The sequence below is a fragment of the Palaemon carinicauda genome, chromosome 8 (assembly GCF_036898095.1).
Source record: "Palaemon carinicauda isolate YSFRI2023 chromosome 8, ASM3689809v2, whole genome shotgun sequence".
Classification (NCBI taxonomy): Eukaryota; Metazoa; Arthropoda; class Malacostraca; order Decapoda; family Palaemonidae; genus Palaemon; species Palaemon carinicauda.
The window spans coordinates 94068131-94094687 of NC_090732.1; the positions used below are offsets into that span (position 1 = coordinate 94068131).

Sequence of the window (26557 nt, forward strand, 5' to 3'; positions counted from 1 at the left end):
AAATTTTCCAACATCCGAAGTAAAATTCGAGCAAATTTTTGACTCTACACCCGAATTTTATTTCGACACACGAAGTAAACATTACGCCATTGAGCGTCGAGTGCTCAGTTCTCTATTCTTGTGTGTATCGTGTGGGTGTGTCCTCTGTTTGGTCTGTTATTAACAGTGCTTATTTTCTTCCTTTTCTCACATTTACTTTTTGATTTTACCTATAATCATGGTGCCTAAGAAGCTAAGTTACAGTACAGGAAGAAGGCATTCTTTCATTAGAATTGAAGCAAGAAATTATAGAAAACATGAGAGCAGTGTGCATGTGAGTGATACTGTATGGCTAAACAATATGGCCAGAATAGGCCTTTGATCTCGAGGATCATCAAGCTGAAGGCATCCATTAAAGCAAATAACTATCGAAGGGGATCACCATTATTACAAGACATCTTAGCAATACCCTGGAAGAGATAGAACACCTTTTGTTGATAGGGATAAAGGACAAAGAGATTGTTGGCCAACGATCATTTGTGAGAAGGGCCAGCGTGATGAACAGAAAGAAAGAAAAAAAGTGAAGCAAAGAAAACCATGATAGCATTAACAAGCACTTTAAATAAGACTTCTCTCTTTTTCAGTTTCTCTCTAAACATAGCATTAACATGTTCTTTAAATAAAATATCTCTCTCTCTCTCTCTCTCTCTCTCTCTCTCCCTCTCTCTCTCTCTCTCTCTCTCTCTCTCCTCTCTCTCTCTCTCTCTCGTTCTTCTTCGCTGTTATAGTGTTAGATACGTCTATTATTTTTTGTGTTTAAAGTACATATGATTTTAAGAGCGTCAACGAGTTGAAAAACAATTAAATGTAACTAAGAAAGTAATTAACAGCTAATCTGAATTCCTTTATTAACTAAAACAAATATTGATACAAACACACTCGTGTGCGTATGCACAAACACACACAGAGGTGCAAAAATTGCTATGCAGTAAGAGAGACGGTCGGGAGAGGAGGTAGAGATGGTGACTGCGATAACATACCGTAACTCGTCACTGAAAGTGATGAAAATAAAAAATCAAAAGAAAAAAAAATGTAAAAAATATGAAATATAAAAATAAAAAAAAAAATAAATAAATAAGCAAAGTTAGATTAAAATTTCCGTAGTGTAAGTTACGGTATGTTATCGCAGTCACCATCTTTACCTCCTCGCCGATCGTGTCTCCTCGTCGTGTGTGTGTGTTTGCGCATACGCACACAAGTGTGTTTGTATCAATATTTGTTTTAGTTAATAAAGGAATTCAGATTCGCTTTTATTGGTTTTTTAGTTACATTTAACTGTCTTTCAACTCGTTAACGCTGGTAAAAATCATATGTACATAACACATTTTTGTTTAATCTCTCTCTCTCTCTCTCTCTCTCTCTCTCTCTCTCTCTCTCTCTCCTCTCTCTCTCTCTCTCTCTCTCTCAGAAAAAATTAATAGACGTCTAACACTAACAGTGAAGAAAAACAAGAGAGAGAGAGAGAGAGAGAGAGAGAGAGAGAGGGGAGGAGAGAGAGAGAGAGAGAGAGAGAGAGAGAGAGAGAGAGAGAGTATTTATTTAAAAGAACATGTTAACACCATGTCTACCTTCTCGCCGATCGTCCGTCTCCTCCTGGTATTGAAAATCCTACACCTGTGTTGGCCTGTCTCTAAGGTAAAGTGGCAATAAAACAAATTTTTTATTTATTATTTCTTCATAATTATCTTTTTTACATGCTTCTTTCATATTATGCAGTTATGTTATTATGTGTAATTATGTGTAGCCATTTATTAAGGATTTATTATGGGTTTTTTAGGACGAGGAACGAATTAAATGAACTACCATGTATTCTTATGAGAAAATTCGTTTCTACATCCAAAGTTGGTTGTGGAACGAATTAAATTCATATGTAGAGGTACCACTGTATATATATATATATATATATATATATATATATATATATATATATATATATATATATATATATATATATATATATATATATATATATATATATATATATATATACATATATATATATATATATATATATATATATATATATATATATATATATATATATATATATATATATATAATATATATATATTTGCCATCCATCCTGAATAATGTATCAAATTGTAATTTCTGTCACCTCCTAATGATGAAATTATACATTCATGTGAACAGCATCCACGGATACGAGTTAAATTTCATAATAGTCAGGGTCCCAATGTGGGGGATTTATTTTTGTTTTATTTTTATTTATTTTTTTGTTTGCCAAAAAAGAAAGAAAGTAAATGAAAAAATGAGAGAGAGAGAGAGAGAGAGAGAGAGAGAGAGAGAGAGAGAGAGAGAGAGAGAGAGAGAGATTTTGTTTTAGTTTTGTCTAATCGAGAGAGAATTTTATTTGCTTTAGTTTTACCAAAATAATATATATATATATATATATATATTATATATATATATATATATATTATATATATATATATATATATATATATATATATATATATATATATATATATGTATGTATGTATGTATGTATGTATGTATGTATGTATGTATGTATGTATTTATCTACTATCTATCTATCTATCTATCTATCTATATATATATATTATATATAATATATATATATATATATATATATATATATATATATATATATATATATATATAATACTATATATATATATATATATAGTGGGAGAAGTTTATTTGTTTTAGTTTTGTGAGGAGAGAGAGAGAGAGAGAGAGAGAGAGAGGAGAGAGAGAGAGAGAGAGAGAGAGAGGAGAAGAGAGAGAGAGAGAGAGAGAGAGTGTGTTTGTGTGTGTGTGTGTGTGTGTCCGCGGTGCACGCCGCCGAACAAGTGGTAATTAGCGTAATGATTGTTTGTAGTGGGAAAGACTGTTGATATAATTGAGGTTGTTTGTTTACATTTTTAGCTAGGTTAGGGCGGTAATGAATGTCTAGGGCGAAAGGATTTTCTATTTGACTGTAGCAGGAGTCGGCTGTTTTTTGTTCATCGACAGCCGGCTATGAAGTGAGTTTTTTGTATTGGAGTAAGTACTGTTTTAATTTATTTTTGCTAGGCGCGATCATGAATGATAGAAAGTTTATTATTTATCTTTGATCATAGTGCGATAGTTTAGTTAGTTAGGAGTTTTCGTAAGCGTTTTTCTTTTTTATTGCAGGCCGTAAATTCCTCCTTTGGACTCCTTTACACTCTTTGGAGTTTTTGTTTGTCCGTGGCCTGTTGGTTGCCTGCAGCACATTTAAGATACAGTAGATTGATGACGACCCCGTATGTTTAATCATGTAAGGATTTGGATATAGACCACTCTTATAACTGTTGTTGATGATGATGATGATGATGACGATGATGACACTGGTTTGGCCTGGAAATGGAGATGATATTTTGAGAGTATAGTTAAGCGATTGCGCAGTGAAATTGGCCGTAGGCTAATACTCTTTGCTAAGAAGTTGTGGAAGTGGGCTAGAAATTACCGGTATGTGGACGACGGTTACCACACACAAACTTATATATTAAATATTCTAGGGTTTTCGCTTATGTTGGTGTTAGATGTGATTATTTGTTTCTGGTTTATTGCATATGGTGGATGGTTTAGTGTTAAGTGATTTGTTTTAGTGTTTAAGTATTTTTCGTTACTGTGTGTGGAGCAAGTTTTTCGGTACTGTGTGTGGACTGCTGTTGGGTTTGTAAAGTTTTCTATAAATATAAAAGTCTCTTCTTTTTGTCTGTTTTAGTGTTAAGTCTGTTTAAGGATGTGATTTTTTTGGTTGCGGTGAATATAGTTTTAAGGGTTTTTTTTTTTTCCCTTCGTGCAATAGTCCAGTTTGACGTAAAGTAAGGGGAAAGTTTGTGTTGTGGGATATTGTGAAAGTTAGAGTGATCAAAGGTGTGGGGGCTTGTTTTTGTTTACATCCCGCCACACGAAGACTCAGATCTATCGCACCTAAGCCGCCTCCGATAGCCGTACGGTGTTAGGAGACGTTATTCAAAGTAAACTTATTCTCGGATATAAGGTTCGTTTTGCATACCTGTAAACTCCTAAGGGTTTATCTTATATAGAAGTGTGATTTAACATCGTTTAAATCCTAAATCGGCATGAAATAATTGACGTTTGAAAACAGACACAACTTCTTTGCTGCACTTGAAATGACCTCGTTAGCTGCTATAAATATGATCCTATAACCTTGCGACATGACATCATTCAATCGATATACATGAGTAATTGTCACTGTTGAAGGGAAAGCCCACCTATTTATAGAAACTGAAATCATACAACGCATGTATCGTAGTGTTCAGAGAGCGACTCACGCTTGACCTACATGTACGCTAAGAGTTCAGATCTCGATTGCTACTTCAGCTAAGAAAATAAAAAAAAATTGTACTTGTATAATTTCCCACCAGTACGATAGGTAGTATTGAATAAACATACTGGTTGGAAGATTTGTGAAAAATTAAAAGCGTACTGGGTGGAAATGGAGCGTACCGGCGGGAAGAAATTTGAAAAATTAATCAACGTACCAGTGCGTTTATTTGATACTTCAGAGTACTCCAGGGAGGACCGAACCCGCGTACGGGAAAGGTGTACACTATGAGTAGCAGGAACAAGCTTCAGACTTTGCCTTCCATCCGCCAACTGAGTTCACTCAGAACGAGGGAATGCATTATCATCAGGTGAGGAGCAAGACCGAGGTCAAGCCCTGGGTCTGCTGCAAGTGGCCTTCTCGGAGAACAATGAAGGTGCATCAACAGAGAGCGACTCCCTGAGGATGATAGCCTCTTCGGTATGGGAAGGGGCAGAGTCCTCCATTCCTAAGGGTAGTCTGGAGCAAAGAAGGAAGAAGTTTTCTTGTCCACAAGGAAAAAACTATGGAGATGCAGTCTCCTTCACTATGTCCACGCTGACTCTGAGCAGCAACACTCGCAGCAGTATAAATACAGAAAAATATCTTAAAAGAACAAATTAGTCAAAGGGCAGGCAAAAAGGGTTGAGCGGTAGAGAGGGGCGACGTCCGATTTCTATCGAGCCAAAAGAAAAAAATTACCAGACAACAAAGGTGTCTGTGTGTGTGTAAGCGGGGTAATCAGTAGTACCCTACGCCCCCCTTTAACTAATGGGGGGGGGGTACTTATACCTCACTAAAATTTCTTTGTCTTATGGATAGTCTTCCAGCTATGCCGAAAGTATATTCCCTAATAAAGAGCGAAAGGGTTTGTATTTATTGATGGAACAAACACACAATGAGATATCTGACAGAATTCCTCATGTTAACTAGATCTATATCTAGGCTAGCTTGATTAGTAGCATTTGAAAATATCACCACACAAAATACATGTGGTTTGCTAGGGCTGCGAGCAAACAGTGAATGACATGTTAAAATAGTGGTTCCAGAAGGTGCCAGGAAGAATAATGTTATTTACATCACTTCTCTATTTAAGAGAGAGAGAGAGAGAGAGAGAGAGAGAGAGAGAGAGAGAGAGAGAGAGAGAGAGAGAGAGAGAGAGAGAGAGAGATATTACCTGCAGAATACCGGTGTGTCTTGGTGGTCACCACAGTGTAGGTAAACCAGAAGGAACTTGAGCTCTGATTTGGCATGTGTTAAAGCTTGTGAATATGAACCTCGGAAAAATGATGGATGCTGTAGGCCGTACTCTTTCTCGTATTCTCCAATAAAGGAGAGAACATCACCAAGAGGATCCGTTACTGAAAAATGAAAATAAAATTTTACCAAAATAAATTTAGAAAATGTTGGTAGACTTTGGTTTTAGAGATACAAAAGGCCTTGATACATACATACATACATATACATATACCAAGGCACTTCCCCCAATTTTGGGGGGTAGCCGACATCAACAAAGAAACAAAAACAAAAAGGGGACCTCTACTCTCTACGTTCCTCCCAGCCTAACAAGGGACTCAACCGAGTTCAGCTGGTACTGCTAGGGTGTCACAGCCCACCCTCCCACATTATCCACCACAGATGAAGCTTCATAATGCTGAATCCCCTACTGATGCTACCTCCGCGGTCATCTAAGGCATCGGAGGCAGCAGCAGGGCCTACCGGAACTGCGTCACAATCGCTCGTCATTCATTCCTATTTCTAGCACGCTCTCTTGCCTCGCTCACATCTATCCTCCTATCACCCAGAGCTTCCTTCACTCCATCCATCCACCCAAACCTTGGCCTTCCTCTCGTACTTCTCCCATCAACTCTTGCATTCATCACCTTGTTTAGCAGACAGCCATTTTCCATTCTCTCAACATGGCCAAACCACCTCAACACATTCATATCCACTCTAGCTGCTAACTCATTTCTTACACCCGTTGTCACCCTCACCACTTCGTTCCTAACCCTATCTACTCGAGATACACCAGCCATACTCCTTAGACACTTCATCTCAAACACATACCAAGTTAATATTAATAAAATGAGTGCTGAATATTTCTTGTAACTAGAATATTCCTTATTACTGAAGTTTAAAGACTAACCTGACATACCTTTTTAAACCTATCTGCAGGATAGAGATGTCACTGGATGGGATAAAAGGAGGGCTAATCTTAGTAGAAGACTAATTTCAACACCTCTAAAGTTCAAAGTGACATCCTTATAAGGCAAGAAGTTGAACCCTAGCAAAACTTAAAAGTATGATTGTAAGTAGGTTGAGGACAGCTGCTCCTCAACATTCTGTGCTTTACATTGATTATGTTTCTTTACAATTTTAGATGTCATTCCTGATCATAGATTTACTTTTGAAAAACACACTAAGTCTGTTTCTTCTTCAATTGCGCAAAAAAATTGGTTTATTGAAAAACTAAAAACCCTTCGCTATTTATAAGGATGAGTCACTCCTTAGGAGGGTACAAGTCCTGGGGTTTTCTCCGTATGTGCTCCGCACATAACAGGTAGAAACCCCTGCACCACGCTAAATTCTGTGCAACGCACAGTAAACAACCTACGCAATGTGTGTGTTTGTGATAATAGCAATGTGACTGGTCTAGTAAGAGTTCTCAAAGACATGGGAATCTTAGAATGAACCATAGACGTTACCCAATCCCTCCTTGCTAAGGGTATGGGGACGTAACAAATATTTCTATACAGTAATGCCTCACTCACAACACAAAATGAATTGGTTCCATAGTGGTTTTCGTACCGTGATTTTTTTGCATTGTGAGTCACCTTTTATATGTAAATAGCCTAATTCGTTCCAGGCCATACCAAAACACCACATTAAGTTTTCATAATACGGCTAAACTCAATCAAACAAAATAATTTAGATCATTCAATAATAATCTAACCATTAATGACCTGTAAATTAAATGTATAATCAGAGCAAATGATAAAAAAAAAAATGCAATAATAAATGGAAAATACAGAAACAAAAATGTGAAACCTTACCTTTGGGGTGAGGCGATGTCCGAGAGCGAGGTGGTGGGGCGGTAGAGGTGGATGTCAAACGGCAGAAAACATAAACACTTAACTTTACAAAGCAGATTGATAAATGGCAGAAAAGATTAACACTTAATTTTAGAAAACATTAACAAAGGGCATAAAATACTTTATGATAAACAATTTTTTTTTTTTTTTGCCTTTATCTAAATTTGTTTATTTTTACTTTACATTTTGTATTTTCTAGATTTAATTACGTATTTTCTAAATCTAAATACTGTACATATTTTCTTCATCAATGCCACTTTTCTTTCTTTTTGGATCACTTTGAGCTTCCTCTTGGCTTACTAGTACCAAAAGGCTCTTTTTAAAAACAACTATCCAAGGAAGCTCAATTCTGCATGCTTCTTAAAAAGTTTCTGAAATGACTCGGGGCCCTCTTCATTTACATATTCAAGCTGGCTTTCTGGCAGATTACCGTTTCGGTGATCATGTCTCCAGAGATTTCCTTGTCCTTATTCCAAACAAGCAGCAGTCTCTCCATCACATCATGGATGTGGCTCCTCTTGCTGGAAAAAAGTCATGCCCTTAAAACGTGTTTCTGCTTTGATGGCTTCCTTCTGTTTCAGGATCATTCCTATGGTAGATGGATTTTGGCCATATTCCTTGGCAATCACACTTAACAGCAAGCTAGCCTCGTATTTCTTGATTATTTCCATCTTAGTTTTCATAAAAAGCATCATCCTCTTCTTTCCCTGCACATCAGCAACTTTCTTGGGACCCATGACGAATAAACTAACATAATATCGCAACAAGATACAGTACAATAGTCACGAAAGCGAAATCCCAAACGCAAAGTTAATACGCAAGATACTACTGCCCAAATGAAATAGAAGAGGAACGCCAATGCATAGATGCACAATGGGATACAGTACAGTAGATGCAGACCAATACGAGAGCAGGATTTTATGGCAGTAACTAGCATCTGAGTAGGTAGATAACCAATGGGAGCGCGGAAGGATGGTGGTGAGTTTACAGGCTGGCAACGCACGAATTCTAAAATTAGTCTCAAAAACGGTTAGGCTCTTGTACTGTACCTCCTTTTGTAACGCGAAACATTTTTTGCGATATGAGTTGGAAAATTCTTCGCATCTCATTTTGCAGTGTGAAAATTTCGCTTGCAGAGGACTGTGGTGCTGTTCCCCAAGGGAGAGGATGATGAAAGGTAGAAAGAGCCAGTCATTCTTAAACATTCATCCAAGACTAATCATGGTTAACTTTTTCCCTCAACCATCTACTTGTCCATCAAGGAGTCTGAGCATGTAAACCAGTTGTTGTGCAGCCACCACAGGACCAATAAGAGAACACCTCCATGTTCATGTGGTTCACATCTTACACGTAGTGGGCGTTGAAGGTCATCTGACACACCCACTTGTAGTACCTGCGTCACAAAATAGTTTTTTTTAGTGCTAAGGATGTTCCAAGGGTGGGCTCAGAGTGGGCTGCAAAAGTTCTTTTAAGGTAATACCTCAAACTCCTTACTGGGCACAGTAACAATTGATCTGGATCATTGGTTACAGAACGAAGACTCCCAATCTGGATGGGCCCAAATCTAGGATCCGCTGCTCCCTGATTTTCAATCTTAGAAATAAACTCGGGACAAAGCTGATACCTTCCCCCATCCCCTTGAATGGGCGATGTCATAGGAAAGACCCTGATGTCCGCTAACAATCTTGGCCTAGGCCAAGGCGATCTGTTGCCTGGCGTAATGGTTCGTAGAGAGCACCCTTCAAGGACTGAAGAATGCAAACTTCATTCCATGGAGGAGGTCTAACTTCTGACTGGGGACAGGTAAGCTTGTAACTTCGTATGAGGAGAGCGAGCGAGCTCCAACAAAGAAGAAATATCGACTCCTTTCAGTTTATAGGCGAGGCTCAAGGCTGAGCAGCAGCATTTCACTGCCAAATTAAAGAGCATTTCCACTCGAAGGTAAATACTGTAAGGAACTCCGCTATTGTTGGGATAGTGGAATCGAGGGGAGAGATAACCCTTCCATGACACCAACCCCGGAAGACAGTCTTGGCCTGCAACTGAAGATCTTCACAGGTATTCAGCCCTCCTCTTCGCAACTTCTTCCAAAAAGCCTCACTGAGAGAGGAAGTGCTGGATAGTATCCAGGTTTAAAGTTGTAGCCAAGCTACGACTTTGTGGAAGATGTTCACATTTGGCTGTTTGAGTACATCGTGTCGTGAAGAGAGTTCTCTTGATATCTCCATCAAGAATTGCAGAAGATCCAAGAACCACTTTGCATGATGCCATAGTGGAGCTATGAGGGTCATAGAGAGGTTGTTGGATACTCTAGTCTTTCTTGAGTAGTCTTCTCATCAGACAGAACAGAGGAAAGGTGTAGACATTGATGCTGTCCCACCAATATTGGAATGCATCTTGCCAGAGAGCCTGGGGATGTGGGATTGGGGAGCAGTATAGCAGGAGCCTTAAGTTCAGACACATCGCGAACAAGTCCACTGTCAGGGAACCTCACAAAGTCAGGACTTTGTTGGCTACTAGATGACCACTCAGAGATCACTATCTGAGTCGCTCTGCTCAGACTGTCTGTGAGCACATTCCGTTCACCGGGAATGAAGATTGATTGATTTGAGGTTATCTGGCATTCTGATATCTAAGATCATTGATGCCGATATCATTTATTGTAAAAATATAAAAAATAAACATAAGAATATTCAATTAAAACCATAAAGAAAAGGTGTCATTTTAAAAGTTAAATATCTTTTAGAAGACCTGCTTCTGAAATAAAGCTAGAAATGCCACTAGCAGGTAAGACATATGACCAAGAATCTTGGCAAGGATGAACCTGCCATCCTCACCTTGAGCCTCAAACAGATATCTATTTCTTTCACTACCGTATGTGGGACTTTCGGTCAAAAAAATGCCTCACTGTCAATGGTACCAAACAGACATTGCAATATGGTTGATGTTGGCCACCCAGAAAAAACTTGTGTGTCAACTAAGTGTGACCAATGCAGAGACGACAAAGAGTAGTCTCCCACTTTCGGGGCATCCCGTTATACCTCCATGGAGATGTAACATTACTTATTTCTCTAATCTTATTTTCAAGTAAACCATCCCAATGCCGTTGCCAATTAACATTAATAAAATTCTTAATTGTAAGTAAAAAATCATTACTGGGAATGGGATATTTCCTTAGTAGCAATTCAACTGCAGCATTCTTGGCCAGTAAATCTGCCTTCTCATTTCCAGACACACACACGTGTGCCGGAACCCAACAAAATTGAACTGTTATACCTTTCTTACCAATAATTATAAGCCACTCAAAAATCTTCAATTGACTGATTGATTTAAAGTTTTCAGGCATCCAGACATCTAAGGTCATTGATGCCGATATCATTTATTTTATATAAAAAATAAAAGAATATTCAATTAAAACCATAAAAGTTGAATGTGATTATACAAGTTAAATAGTTTTCAGAAGACCTGCTTCTGAAATGAATATAAAAATGCCACTTGCATAGTAGGACACATCATGTCCAAGAATCTTGGCAAGGATGAACCTGCCCTCCTCACCTCAAGCCTAAAATAGAAATTTATTTCTTAAGTCATTATAATTGGGGCATTCGGTCAACAAATGCCTCACTGTTAAAGGTACTAAACAGTCGTCGCAATACCGGTTGGTGTTGGCCCTTCAGCAGAAACTCGTGTGTCAACCAAGTGTGACCAATACGGAGACGACAAAGAGACATCTCCCATTTTTGGGGCATCATGTTATAACTCCAGGGAGATATGACATTTGTCACTTCTCTCATTTTATTGCCATCTAGACTATCCCAGTGCTGTTGCCATTTATTGCAAAACAATTTCTTGATGTTAGGTACGAAATCATTACAGGGAATAGGATACCTTCTTGGCATCAACTTGGATGCAGCATTCTTCGCCAGTGAATCTGCCTTCTCATTCCCAGACACACCTACATGTGCTGGAACCCAACAAAATCGAACCATTATACCTCTCCGTCCAATAATAAAAAGCCATTCTAAAATCTTTAAAACTAGAGGGTTACTAGAGTTAAAAACTACTAAACATCGAAGGACACTCCTTGTATCACTAAAAATGGTAAAATGTTATTTTCTTAATAAAATAAATTTTTGAATATACTTACCCGCTGGTCATATAAGAATGGCTAAATTCCCTGCACGGCCCGGCAGGAAATTCAAAATCTCGCGCGGCTATCGCAGATATGCCAGGTGTACACTAGCGCCCTCGCGGTACTACAGGTAGAACCATACCCAACTTCTTCAGATTTTCCATGCCCCATGGTCTCTAGAGAGGAGGAGGGTGGGTTTTTAACTTATATAACCAGCTGGTAAGTATATTCAAAAATTATTTTATTATGAAAATAACATTTTTAAATATAAAACTTACCCACTGGTTATATAAGAATGGCTGATTGACACCCTTGGTGGTGGGTCAGAGACAGCAACATAATTGGAAATTCACTTAAGAGTTACATTAAACAACTTAAGAGGTTCTCCCCTGATAAGGAAGCTGACAGCAATGCTCTGCCTCATTTTGTCTGCTATTCTTAGAAGATCCAGCGGTCCACCCAGGGAGCTGATGATCTCTAGGAGCTGTCAAATGGTTCAATAACCTATAACATGACAGGACCTCAACTAATACCCTTGTTCCGGTCACTCTCTAGGAACAAAATGACCACCTGACTAGATCAAAAATTGCGGAAGATTGTCGACCAATCTTCACGTACAATCATAAAAAACATATATAACAGTTCCAAGAGAAGAACAGGGGTACTAGGAATCTAGGGAAATGTAGTGGTGATTGTCTCGCCTACTACTGCACTCGTTGTTATGAGTGATCCCAAAATGTAGACGTCCTCATAAAGAGACTGGATACAGTCTAAGTAATGCAAGGCGAATACAGGATTACCCCTTCACAAGGCTGTATACGGGATGCTTTGCAGAGAACAGTTTAGTTTAAAAGTTACAGAAGCTCCTACAGCTCCAACTTCATGAGTCTTTACTCTTTCGACATCTTATGATCTGTCACACAACAGTATGAAAGAACTTTTGTAATTAAAGTCTATACGAGATGATGGAGCGTTTTAGACATAAATAGCGCAGGCTTCTAAACCATGCACCAAAGAGTCATGATTAGACTCTTAACTTCTTTGGTTCTGTCCCAATAAAACTTCATCATTTTAACCGGGTAAAAAACTCTTCGCAGCCCTTCACAAAACAAATTTGAGAGGATAGAGACCCCAAAAGATTTAGGCCATGGATGAGAAGGACGTTTGTTAATGACCAAGAATCCAGGTTGCAAGGTGCCTATGGCTTAACCATTGTGAAGTCCATGTTCTTGCTAAAAGAGTGAACTTCACTGACTCTCAACTATGGTAGACTTACTCAGAAACTCTCCCAAGTTAGGCCTTAAAAAAGAAACCAAGTGTAAAGGCTCGGATCTGTCACTACCGCAAAATTCCAGAGACAACCCCTAAATTTCAGGCTGGCGTATCTTGCTGACGCTTCCAAGTCATCTCAAATGATCTGAGAAGATCTATAAGGTCTTTATTTGATAGATCCAATCTTCTGCGTCTGAAGATAGCTGTCCGCATACTCCTGTACCCTTTGATGGTCGAGGAGGAAAAATGTGTTTTCTTCTAAGGTCTATGAAGAAACAGGCCACTTGTCTTAGAGTTACCAAATGAAGAGCCCTTTAGCTCTACACCACCCCATAAAACACCCTATTTGGGTTGCAAAACCTTGAGGCAAAGGTCCCTTGTACAAGCGATAGCCTCAGCTGTCTCCTTCGAACAACCCTCTAGATCATAGGGGTCGGTCTTCCGAAATACTGGAGGCAGCTAGACCTAAAACTTGATGGTTTAAAATAAAGCGTTCGTGATCCTGACACAAGAAAAAACGGACTGATGACATGCTTCCAGCAAGCACCCAGCATGGTCCCAGCATGAGTTCAGTATGGTTCCAGCCTGCTGTATATGCTCAACATGTCGTGAGAGAGAGAGTCAAGATCTAGACCTCCTCCCAAAACGCATCCAGATCAGTCGCAAGAAACCGATACTGAAGCTAGGCTTGCTGAAAAGAAGCATCGACAACGTGAACCTCATGCTGTGAAGTTAAGATCTGATTGTGTGTACCAACAAATGTTCAACACACTTAAAGACAAAGCATGACGCGAGGAAGCGTTAGCTATGAGGCGAGAGAGACGCGAAGGAAAGACACCAGTCTGTCCATACTGCTGTGAGCAAAAGACTAGACTGTATACGTCTAATATGCGACTATAATGTCGCATGTGCTTGCATCCCCATAAGGTGCCAGCGTGCTGTATGCATTCACCTTGTCAAGTGGATACAGCGCCCTGTGTACGTCTCGCCTGTTGTAAATCTACAGCGTGCTGCAAGGAGGCAACAGCATCGTGTCCGGTCAGTGGCGCAAAGGAGCAACTGTTAGTCTATCATGACGCGGAAAAAACCTGACTGACCTTATTCAGTATATGTCCTGGCTGGCACATGCGTCTAGATTGCTTAGGATTTCAGGTTGACCTGTTTGCCGGAAGATGTTCGTGTGTAGCAAGCGTCCGCATGAGTAGAGACGCGTATCCCGCAGATCGCAAAGATGGAACAACTAGTTGAAAGGATCAACTTTGACTGTCAGCGTTCAACATACAACCAGACTGGTGTCTGCATCTGTGACTGCGTGTACGTCTGCGCCGCTACAAGAGTATGCTCTAACGCTTCACGCAACAAGAGCATATCTTTGCGAGGAAACATTGCTGAGCATCGGAGAACTACGCTGTCTGATATTAACGGAAAACCATCCCTTTGATCTATGGTAGTCCTTACTCTTTTAGGAGAAAAAATTTTTCCCCCCAAGAATCGTAAACGCTAAAAAGAGATGAAATTTACCTCTTTTAGCTCAGACCAAACCTACACTCGCGGGGCAGCTTGTGCGCCAACTCAAGCATGAGCGAAGCTATGAGAGACCTGGGAGAGTCCTTATGACACTTCCAGCGACCTGAACGTATCCCTTGCTGTGAGATACCGTCAACAGTAGTCGCTAGTCCCCAGAAATTAATAGACATTTCCCCAAACTGGGGGCGAAGAAGAAGTGTGAACAGAAGCAAACTGAGCACCTTTCTCTCGAAGAATTATGCGTCTTACCCGATTTTGGCGCTGACACGTCGCCTTTCTTCAACTGGAAAAACTTCCGGCGAACATCAGTTACTGCGGGATAAGTTACTAGAAAACATATGACTCCTGAAAGGTCTAGGACGGATTGATTGTTGACGACCATGTCTAGGTTTTGCGTCCTTCAAAGAGGACAAACTCCTTCTTCCCTGAATGTGCTTCAGATTCCAGAGGAAGAGCCAGCATTATATGTGACTTGTCTGACTTCCGCTTCTCTTGTGGAAGGAAAAACACACTCGATTACTTCCCGTTTAATAATCGCAACACACCTGCTGTGAGGGTAAGTTCTGTTCGCGTGCATACATGACGATTAGCATCCTAGTCTAGTAGACAGGAAGAACGTAGAACGTCATCCAATATAAGCTGATCTCTGATTAAAAAGTTGACCTTCCTGTGCAGGCGCGCTTGCGTTGTTCCATATCCACATCCAATTGATAGCCACTCACCTTGCGTTTGCTGTTACGATTGGTTTTACTATGGGAAGAATCTAGCTGGCGCTGCCGCTCTGCCGAGTCCTGGCGTGCCGCGCTCACGCGATGCTTGCCCTGACGCTCCGCTGTGTCCTGGCGCACTGCACTCACGCGATGCTCGCACTGACGCTCCGCCGCGTCCCAGCGCCCCGCACTCACGCGATGCTCGCGCTAACGCTCCGCCAATTCATGACTCGACTGGCGTGGGTCGTCAAGCTGAAGCTTGGCGCCTGCCTGCCACTGCCGCTGGGCTTCGTCGATTATTTTCTGAACTTCGTTCCGCTGCCGCTTAGGTTCTGCTTGCTGCAGCCATTCTTATCTAACTAGCTGGTAAGTTTTATGTTTAAAAAAAGAGCGCTTTAAAACATAATACATTAAATCATAAAAGATCTGTCCGTAGTGGGAGATATACTCTTACACTCTATTCTCATAAAGGCCTTAATGCACTTCCTGCTGTTGCAGCTGCAGGCGCTGCTGCACCAACCTCTACAGTTAGGTTCGTTACTGCATTGAGGATGCGTTATTGCACTGACCATGAGCACTGTCTCTTTACACTGTTATTCTTCTGGGAATGATTTACTGTAATGTCAATCTATTTATTTTCTTATTTCCCTACTGAGCCATATTTTCCTATAGGAGCCCTTTGGGTTAAAGCATCTTCCTTTCTCAACTAGGGTTGTAGCCTGGCTAGCAATAATAATAAAATAAATACACACCTTCCACGCAACTAGCAAAAACTGAAGTCGGAACGAGGAGCAGCAGTTATAAAATAAAAGGGAAATTCTTCAGAAAAACTCTATCCTAGGAAGAGAAGTCTTGATTCCTAGGAGTCCACTCCTTAGGATTCTGAATTCTGACCTCAATGCTTAGAGGTTTTAATTCTAGCTCTCCCAACCAGGAATTAGCCCAGCAGGCCTTGGTCCGAGAATATAATATCTTTCTAGTTAAGATTTATTTCTTAATTTAGCGCCTGGCGCAACAATGTCCCAACGCTAGACGGTCATGGTCACGTAGACATAAAAGTCTATTATCATAGGTAGCGAAGCGTCTGCACTGACGCTGACGCTTCGCTCCGTTGAAGCTCCGCTCAGTTGACACTCCGCTCCACTGATGCACCGCTCCGCTCTGCTGTCTGTCATGTCGCTTGGTAGCATGCTCTGCTGCCTGACGATCGTCGGAGCGCCTGGATAGACTGACACTAGGCGCTATGAGTGGTCGGTTAGTGTTAAGAAGCAGGTACTCGAAGTGATGCATCCACCTTCTCCCACCGTTGAACATTGCGGCTGGTAGGCAGCCTGTGCGACGAGTCATCACCAGAATAAGCAGGTCGCCTGTGCAACCGCGTCAAAGCCGGAATCGTGACACCCATCCGCACTGTCAACGGCAGGCTGATAAGACTGCATAAACGAAGATAATTGATGTTTCACGCCTAACAGCAAAGATCAGAATCAACCTTAGGCGAAATGTAATCAGCACTATCTTCGTCGATCCCTAGCGCTTGCCACTGTCGGGAGACGACACCCATCAGGTGGAAGCGGAGTCACTAAGTCTGCGCCGCATGAAACGCAAATACGCAGAATGAATTTAATTTTGTTTTCAGCTTAGCACCTGAAGCGCGCGTATAATGTTTGAAAACACTAATACCTCGCTTTATATATAGCGAGGGTAAGCATTCTGGGGGACGACAGAAAACGCTCGAGAGGACTTCTGTTCAGGTCTTAAAAGACTGTAACGCCTGGCTACCCTCTCGATTCCTTTCGTCGTTCGACTTAACTTCTCCCCTTCCGGGGGCTTGACAGAGGTCTAAGACTAGGATCACGACAGGTCCGAACAGAAGCACTCTCCACTGAATAAAATTCACTGCGTAATTTAACACTAAAAAATTTGCATTCTACTCTTTGGTAAAAAGAGAGTTTCACAATCATTTGAAAACCAAAGTATACGTTCTCTCAAACGAAATGAACTCTTAGAGAGAGACTTACAATTCTCTCAATCGTTTGAATGGGAATGAAAAGTCACTGAATCCCATATAAATGCAGTGAAATATTAAATATTACCTTAGTAAATATAATATTCATAAAATAAAATAAACCCTTAAATTAAGGAATTCCAATAAAAGATGAATCATCACTTGTATTCATTGGAACATTTACACTTAATATACGAACAATCTTAGTATTCCACTAAGGAAACAACGATACATAGAATCGTGCGCTACATCGATTCGTATAAACATTAAGTGAAATTTAACTTCCTTTAATCTCTGACTAGGGAAAAATACTGACAGGACCAATTAATTACAAAATAAAATGTTCCTTTTATATAGTACAACTAAAAAACTTGAGAAGAAGAATGTACTATTCATAAAAATCGCTACAAAATATTGGAATATTGTAACAATACTGATAACTGCGTAACAACTGAACGCTAGTTACAGATCGAAGATTACCTCAAGAAAAAACTATTAAAAGGATAAATTTTTTAGATTAATAATCCTTTAATTTAATTTATACCTTAATACTTCAAAAGAAAGTATCCACTTATAATTCTTTGTAAAAAGCAAGTCGGACTTATAGCCTACGACATAAGGCTGTGACGTCATCAATGGATGAGATGTTTACTGTACATCCCACCCCATGCTTTCATGAGGTTTAAAATAGGTTGAAAAACCTATTAATCTTGCCTTTTAAGTTATAAATACGTGATCACAGATCAAATAAAACAAACAAGCGAAAGCCCAAACTCATAAAACGTTAATACATCACCAAATAACATCCAAACAGAGTAAAAAACGAGAGAGAATTTCCAATAGTACAGCCCGCTATGGCGGCAAAGAAAATCCGAAGTAGTTGGGTATAGTTCTATCTTGTAGTATCGCAAGGGCACTAGTGTACACCTGGCATATCTACGATAGCCGCGCAAGATTTTGAATTTCCTGCCGGGGCGTCCAGGGACTTTAGCCATTCTTATATAACCAGCGGGTAAGTTTTATATTTAAAATTACCCTCCTTTTCCAATGCTATTTTCTCAATAGCGGTTAGTATGCCATACAGTTCGGCAGTATATATGGAAGCTGCTAGAGGAAGTGCACCTCTACAATTAAAATCATTACTATGTACTGTACTCCAAATCCATCTCAAGCATCAGATTTGCAGCCATCAGTACATATAAAAGTTGATCCCTTATGTTCTACAACATGTTCCATAAAGAGAGAACTAGATTCTAAGTCAGTCATATTCTCCTTAACTCCAATAAAGTATTTACAAAAAGATACCTCTAGTAATTTCCATGGGGGCATTGATGACACCTTACATGGAAGCACCGTAATTCTAATTATATCAAGACTGTTTAATAATTGTTTCACCCTAAAGCCATAAGGTTGAGGAGATTTTGGGTGCAACAAGTATGTTGAGTGCCTTACAAGGCTTGCACTCTGGAAGGCTAAAGAATTAGGGAGTCTTCACAATCTAAATCAATACCGAATAATAGAAGACATTCGGTAAAGGTATAGAGGTAACTCTCCAGCATCAACAAGGAAACTTGGGATAGGTGAGGTTCTAAATGCTCCTGTGGACAATCTAATACCAGCATGATGTATTGAATCTAGTATCTTTAATTGGTTTGGGGTGGCGGAGGAGTATATTTCATATCCATAACAGATTTTGGAAAACATCAAGGCCTTGTATAATTTAAAAATAGTATTGCGGTCTGGCCCCCATGATGTATGAGACAATACTTTTAAAATATTCTGAGCCTCGATACATTTAGCTTTTAATGCTTTCAAGTGAGAAACCCATGTAAGCCTAAAATCAAATTTCAAACCTAAAAATTTAGCTTCACTTACTAATGGGATCCGTTGACCTTCAATGTATATATCCAGGTCTGGATGTACTCCCGGACACGACAAAAATGGATAATAGTAGTTTTAATTGTCGAGAACTTAAATCCATTCATATTAGCCCACTGGATAATTCTAGCTCCAGCAAATGATATTGAGAGATCATCCACAAATAATGTTGACAGAACATCACGGGGAATGACAGAGGATATCCCATTAATTGTTAGAATTGCTAGTGTAAAAAGGGTTACACTCAGCACACTACCCTGAAGAACTCCTTCTTCCTGACATTTACTCCCTCATAGAGTTTCCCCCACTCTCACTTGAAAAATTCTAAGTGAAAAAATGACTGAATAAATAGTGGTAGCTCTGCTTTTAATCCTAATTCATGATTTGTATCAAGTATACCATCTCTCCATGTAGTATCATATGCCCTTTCAAGGTCAAAGGATTCACAAATAGAGGACTTAAGTCATATTAACACATCAGTCGTTGAGTGCATTTTTCTGAATCCACATTGAATGGGTGATAAAATACCCTTCTTTCAAGGTACCACATCAGCCTGGCATTGACCATCTTCTCCATGATTTTATATAGACAAGACGTCACTGCAATAGGTTGGTAGTTTGCTGCTAAAAACTTAGTCCTTACCGGGTTTTAAAAAGGCTAAAATAATGGCTAGTTCCCAAACACTTGGGTAACTATGATCATGCCATATTCTATTAATAATGCTTAAAATAAATAATTTTGAGTTAAAATGTGCATCTTTCATCATTGCATATGGAATTCAATCAGGTCCAGGGGCTATATCGTTACAAGTAGCAAATGTGGAATCAAGTTCTCTTTCAGTAAAAGGAGAATTATACGACTCTCCCCTTCCTGTTTGGAAAATCTAAAATTTTCTTTTCTTCAATGCTCCTATACTGGTGACTAGGAGCTGTGACACACTTGCATGATACATTTGAAAAATTATCAGCCAGGGCATTGCTAACATCATTTGCTTCTGTCACATACTGATCATTCACTTTCAAGACCGGTGTTGAGTTTAGGGTAAATTTGCCTGCAATCTTTTTTTATTTTCCTCCATACAGAAGATGGTGGTGTTCTACTATTAATTGAGGAAACAAAAGACACCCAAGACCGGCGTCTAGCTTCTTCCATGGCCCGACGGAACTGTGCTCTACACTTTTTGTATCTTACCAAATTTTCATTGGTACGGCGTCTACGCAATCTAGTCAGAGATCTTCTGGTGGCTCTGTGGAAGGCTGTTAGTCCTGAAGACCACCGCAGGACTGGTCATCGTTTGAATAATCCTGTGGTATTTGGAATCGAATTGATTCCTCCTGTATGAAGAGTTCCATTCAGTAGATCTACGGCATCATCAATACTTTCAAACTGTTCTGCACTCCCCTCAATTTCACTTAGCTCACAGAATTTAACCCAGACTGCCTTGTCAAAGTTTCATCGTGGCGATCTCTGTAAAAACAAACCCTTTTTGGTGTTTAAAATGATTAGTGCATAATCACTAGTATGCCAATCATCTAATGTCCTCCAATCGAAATCAAGAAGGCAGTTAGAGCTTGCAATTGAAAGATCAATGCATGACAAGGTACCTGTCTGAAAAATGGAAGTGTGTGGGCTCTCCTGTATTAAGGAGTCCCACATCCTCATTCCCCACAATTGATGAGATTATATTGGCCCTTGTGTTTGCCAAAACATCAACCCATAAAGGATGTCTACCATTCATATCTCCCGTAAGAGAAAAGGTTGAGGGAGTTGTTGAATGACCTCTACTAAATCACCATATAAAATATTATCATTTGGAGGTAAGTACAGAGAGCATAATGTAAATTTTCTCCCTATATCAATTTGTATACCCACTGCCAGCAGGGGTGTACAAATAGACAAAGGTACAGGATTTTGGGGAACGTCTCGACGAACGTAAATGAGACTTCCGCCATGGCTCCCTATTTGTTGATTATATGGTGTTCTATAGTTAATATACTATCGAGGACTAGGAATATTAGCATCCAGCTTACTTTCCTGTAGACATACAATTATGGGGGAATGTTCATGAATTAGAGTTTAAGTTCTTCATATTTGGCCCTTAAACCCTGGCAATTCCATTGCAAAAATGGAGGAGAAAACTATGGATTATTTCTGGAAGACATTTTGGATGAGGTCTTCTCATTAGCCTTTTTTAATCTAACATTACTACTGTACCTGTAGGTTTCTTGATATCTTGGGTTTTATGTTTGTGCTTTTCTTTGTTTCCTTCTGATCTATTTGTTGAGGTGGATGGTGGACCTCAACTTGAATTTCTGATTTATTCAGTTTATCTTCTGGTTCATAAGAAACATCAACAGACAAAACATCAAATTTATTTGCTGTCATAACTTTAATGTTTCTAATGGAGGGGGTGAGAGAGATGGAGGTGTCTCTCTTTTAGAATTAATAGATGATGGGATTCTAAGTTTTAGCACTTTCCCCACTACAGGTGCATCAGGTAAGTTAGTTTTTAGTGGAACCTACATCAAATCAGGCAAGGACATAGCCTGAGAGAGGTTTGAGTTAGTTTTTGTAATGGGGGGCGAAGGCTGTACAGAAATGGGCAATGCCCTAGTGTTAATACACCGTGGTAAAGCCTCAGGAGGTAATATGCTTACCTCGTCATTTGACATTTTATCAGAAGGTATATTTTTTTTTTCTACAACTAATGGCAGTAATAGGTGGGTTTGATTTTAATGCCTTAACATAGCTATTTGATTTATTTAACAGTCTTTTGACATGTCCCACACTTACAGTGAACCCTCGCTACTTCGCGGTTCGACCATCGCGGATTCACCACTTCGCGGGGTTTTCCCATAACCCATATATATATACATATCGCGGATTTTCCGGAAAATTCGAAAATACCGCGAAATCTGAAGACAACCAAATACGATATTTTGTTACCTGTAATTCCATTAAATTAGTAATATCTGCTCTTACTGATTGTTCATTGCATTACATATGATATATAATTCAACACAGAAAGAAATAAAACACGAAAAGAGAATGTGATCATACGATAATTCAGTACGTAGTAAAATTAAATCGAACATGAAACGCAAATCAGATGCAGTCATACCATATTAGAATGGTGTGTACTGTAATGGATGTGCTTCTTTTCCATGAATCTTTTGTATGTATACGTACGTAGTACAGTACTGCATCCAATAATATTCTTTGTTGCAAAAATCACAATTCAAATACTGTAAGCGTACGAGAGAGAGAGAGAGAGAGAGAGAGAGAGAGAGAGAGAGAGAGAGAGAGAGAGAGAGAGAGAGAGAGAGAGAGAGAGAGGCGTAAAATAGCGTACGTAAATTTTTATTATTATTGTTATTATTATTATTATTGTTGTTGTTGTTGTTAATAAAATTATTATTGTTATTATTATTAATCATTATTATTATTATTATTACTGTACAGTATTATTATCATTATTTATTATTATTACGGTATTGTACTTAATCTACGTACGTTCAGTGTGCGCGGGACATCTTCTATGAGTAACCAACGCACCAGAGTACTGTATAAGACGGGTTGTGATTGGTTCAAGCGCTGATAGATGACGAATCAAAACTCAAGTTTTGTTATCTAGCCTGTGATTGGTGTTTTGCCCGCATCTTCTACCCGCAGCATCAAAGTTCTCGCGGGGCTGCATCGTTCACTTTCTCTTTCCGCGTATTGCTGAGTAGACGTTCTTAAGTTTGTGAAGTTTAATCTGTGCTGTGTGCGACTGTTTTAAGTTGAACTTTTTGTTGAACTTTCTGTTACAATGCCTCCCAAGCGTTCTGCTTCTAGTAAGGCTGGTAGTGAGCCTAAACGCCACCGAAGGATGATGACGATAGCTGAGAAGGTTACGCTTCTCGACATGTTAAAAGATGGTAGAAGTTACGCGGCCGCCGGCCGCCATTTTGGCATCAACGAATCCACCGTTCGCTATATCAAGAAGGACGAGGCGAACATTAGAAAGACTGCTGCAATCACCTTTAGCAGATCAGCGAAGCGAGTCGTTACAACGCGTAATAAAACGATCGTACGCATGGAAGGTGCTTTAGCTGTGTGGATTGCCGACTGTCGGAAGAAGAACATAGCGTTGGATACGAACACCATCCGAACAAAGGCTTTGAGCTTGTATGAGAATTTTGCGGCAAAGGAACCTCATGACGACGATGGCGACCATGCTGAAGAAGATGATGATGTAGATGATCCTCAACCAGGGCCCTCCACTGATTCCCAGCGTCAGAAACAACGTTTTTCCGCCAGCAAAGGATGGTTCGCGAAGTTTCAGAAACGCTTCGCCCTGAAAAGCGTTTCCCTGCATGGGGAGTCTGCTTCCGCTGACACTGCCGCTGCTGAAACTTACGTGAACCAGACTTTCAAGAACATTATCGCTGAAGGTGGATACAAGCCGGAACAAGTGTTTAATATGGATGAAACCGGCTTGTTTTGGAAGAGAATGCCGTCGCGAACTTTCCTGTTCAAAGAGGAAGCCAAAGCCTCTGGCTTTAAGGCATTCAAGGATCGCGTTACCCTCGTGATGTGTGGCAATGCTGCTGGATTTTTGTTAAAGCCGGGGCTTATTTATAAGTCGAAAAATCCTCGCGCTTTGAAAAATAAAAATAAGAATCTCCTTCCCGTGTACTGGATGCATAATCAAAAAGCATGGATTACGAAGATGCTGACCTCCAACTGGTTCCACCAGTGTTTCATCCCGCAAGTCCATGAATATCTCTTAGAGAAGGGCTTGCCATTCAAGATCCTTCTCCTTATGGATAACGCTGGTGGACACGCAACTGACCTGTCGCGTGAGGGCGTTCAGGTTGAGTTCCTGCCACCCAACACCACGTCATTAATTCAACCGATGGACCAGGGGGTTATCAGGGCGTTCAAGGCCCTCTACACGAAGAATACCTTGGCGGACCTCGTTGCGTGTGTGGATGCTGCCCAAGATGACGAGGATGAAGATTTCAACTTGAAGGCGTACTGGCGGCAGTACACCATAGCCACGTGCCTGCAGAATATTCAAAAGGCACTTCAAGAGATGAAACCTGCAACCGTGAATGCGAGCTGGAAGAAGTTGTGGCCCGAGATTGTTTACGACGACAAGGGATTTACTCCGTCGGAAATCCAACACTCTGCAATACGGAAATCTGTGCAGTTGGCTGCCATAATTGGGGGTGACGGGTTTGGCGACATGACGACTGAAGACGTCGACGAGTTGTTGGACTGCCATTCCCAGCCCCTAACTGACGCAGACCTCGAAGACCTGACGAAATCGGCAAGTGAGGAAGAGAGTGAGGGTGCCCAGGAAGAGACCCAAGAAAATGTCAAAGAAACGGGCTTAACATTAGAACGGCTTGCCAAGTTCTGCAACCATATGAAGGAGGCGAAAGAAATGTTACAAGAGTGGGACGAGGATATGGTTCGCTCGATGCAATTCTCAAATAAGGTCGATGACATCATGACTCCCTACAGGATGCTCTTGGATCGAAAAAAGAAGCAGCGGCAACAACTTCCGATCACAATGTTCTTCCAGCCTCGCAAAAAAGAGCCAGTTCCTCCTGCTAGTACGCCTTCGGAAGAAATTGAAGAAGTTGAAGAGGTGTCCCAGGAAAAGGCACCTCCGTCTGAAGAGACGTAAAATACTATCATTGACTGCACAGTAGAACACATCATCAGCTTCATCATCATCATTTCTACTGTGCAGCAAATTCATCGCCATCGTCATTCAAGTTTTTCTTGAACTTCTTTCGTGGTGAGTACAGTAACAATCTTTATTTTTTACTTTAACCTGTTTTATAGTTTAGTAATGTACGTACTGTATGCATTAAGTTAAAGGGAAGGTTTTAAAAGTTGTAACCTATCATATTTTTTTTTTTTTAAATTTACATTCGTACGTAAAACAATCTCTCTCTCTCTCTCTCTCTCTCTCTCTCTCTCTCTCTCTCTCTCTCTCTCTCTCTCTCTCTCTCTCTCTCTCAAATTGTTTTCCTGCTTTGCTACGTACAAGTACTGTATAATTTATATTTGTAAGGTAACATATTTTGTAAATGCTTTTACTGTAAATACTGTATGTACTGTATCATTATTTATCACTATCATCATGCGCGTTAAATGCCTTGTTTGTTCTGAGCGTGGTTGTTTACTGAGCGTACACGCCGTCGTTTCAGGCGGCGTCATAAAGAAAAAGATTTCATTTGGAAGTCCTAAGAAAAATACGTAAACTAAAACATTGGTAATAAAAAAATCAACATACAGTACTGTATAATCAATATAATCGATGCAAAAACTAACCTATATATGTGTACTGTACACTAAATGAGTTTGTTTCTTCATTATGATCAGAGATGAACGTAAACAAAACATTGGTTGCCATTTTTTATCGTGCTTTTTAGGTGTTTAGGAAACACATGATATAAAATCGCCTTTAATATTTGTGCCTGTTTTAGTTTAGGGTGCTGTAGTACATGCATTAAGTGTTCTGTACATTAAAGGGTGGTTTGTTAACAGTACTACGTATAAGGGAAGGTTTTAAAAGTCCGAATATACATGTTAAATAAATAGGTAAATATGCTGTCACTACTTCGCGGATTTTCACCTATCGCGCCCGCGTCTGGAACCTATCTACCGCGATAAACGAGGGTTCACTGTATATGTTCCAAACTAGATTTGTTAAGGGCAGTTTCTTCCAACTTAAACAGCTCGCAGCTCTTGTCTGTGGATTTATGATTCAAATTGCAATTTGAACACCTCTCTCCAAGTGCACATTCTCCATGGTAAGACTTGGAGAAAATACCACATATTTTCTCATTTTTGCAAACCTTAGACGGGTGTCCAAATTTAAAACAATTAAAACACTGCAGTGGCTTCTGCTTGAATGGTCGTACTTTAATTATTTCATTTTCAATAGTAATATGGAAAGGTACGTCAGAATCCTGAGAAGTAAATGTAATCATTGATGTTCCAGGAATTTTATGTATTTTCCATACATTTAGTGGACACATGGCCAGTATCTCCTCCTCTGTAAATTCATACAGATCTCTGTTAAAAACTACTCCGTCTAACTTAATGTCATCGTTAGTTGTATCTAGGTTGGACAGTATTACAGATTGTGTGCTTGATTTGGCATGGATAAGGAAACTTTTTTCTCCATAACGAGATATATCTCCCGGTGTAATAGTTCTTACTTTGTTTCTGAATTAATTTGCATATTTTAAAATAATTCCCTGTAACTCCATTTGATTCAGCTACAAGCCACATTGGTGGTTTTGGCTTTCTCTGGGAATGCATGACTAAATTAGCATATTTTTTCAACCAGTCAGCAGGCCTATATACTTCTAAATCCGCAGAGAGCAGCCGCTACATTTAAGATAATAATTTTAATATCATTCATGTTACTTACTGCTTTAAATGCTTCATCATGACTACTGTAAGATATCCATGAATCCCAATCATCATCTTCAAGTTTCATCCTTTTTTCTTTTATACAGCCATAGCACTCAAATGCTTTATTTAGGTTATCAT

At 39.7% G+C, this 26557-nt stretch overlaps 1 protein-coding gene across 1 annotated transcript in view; it reads right to left on the reverse strand.

Annotated features, from left to right (window-relative positions):
• The window catches only part of Faf2 (Fas-associated factor 2), a 135246-nt gene that overhangs the window by 26927 nt on the left and 81762 nt on the right, over window positions 1-26557 (reverse strand). Inside the window, exon 4 of the mRNA XM_068378761.1 lies at window positions 5556-5739. Within this exon, the coding sequence (XP_068234862.1) occupies window positions 5556-5739 (184 nt within the window). The remainder of the gene's footprint in view (window positions 1-5555; window positions 5740-26557) is intronic.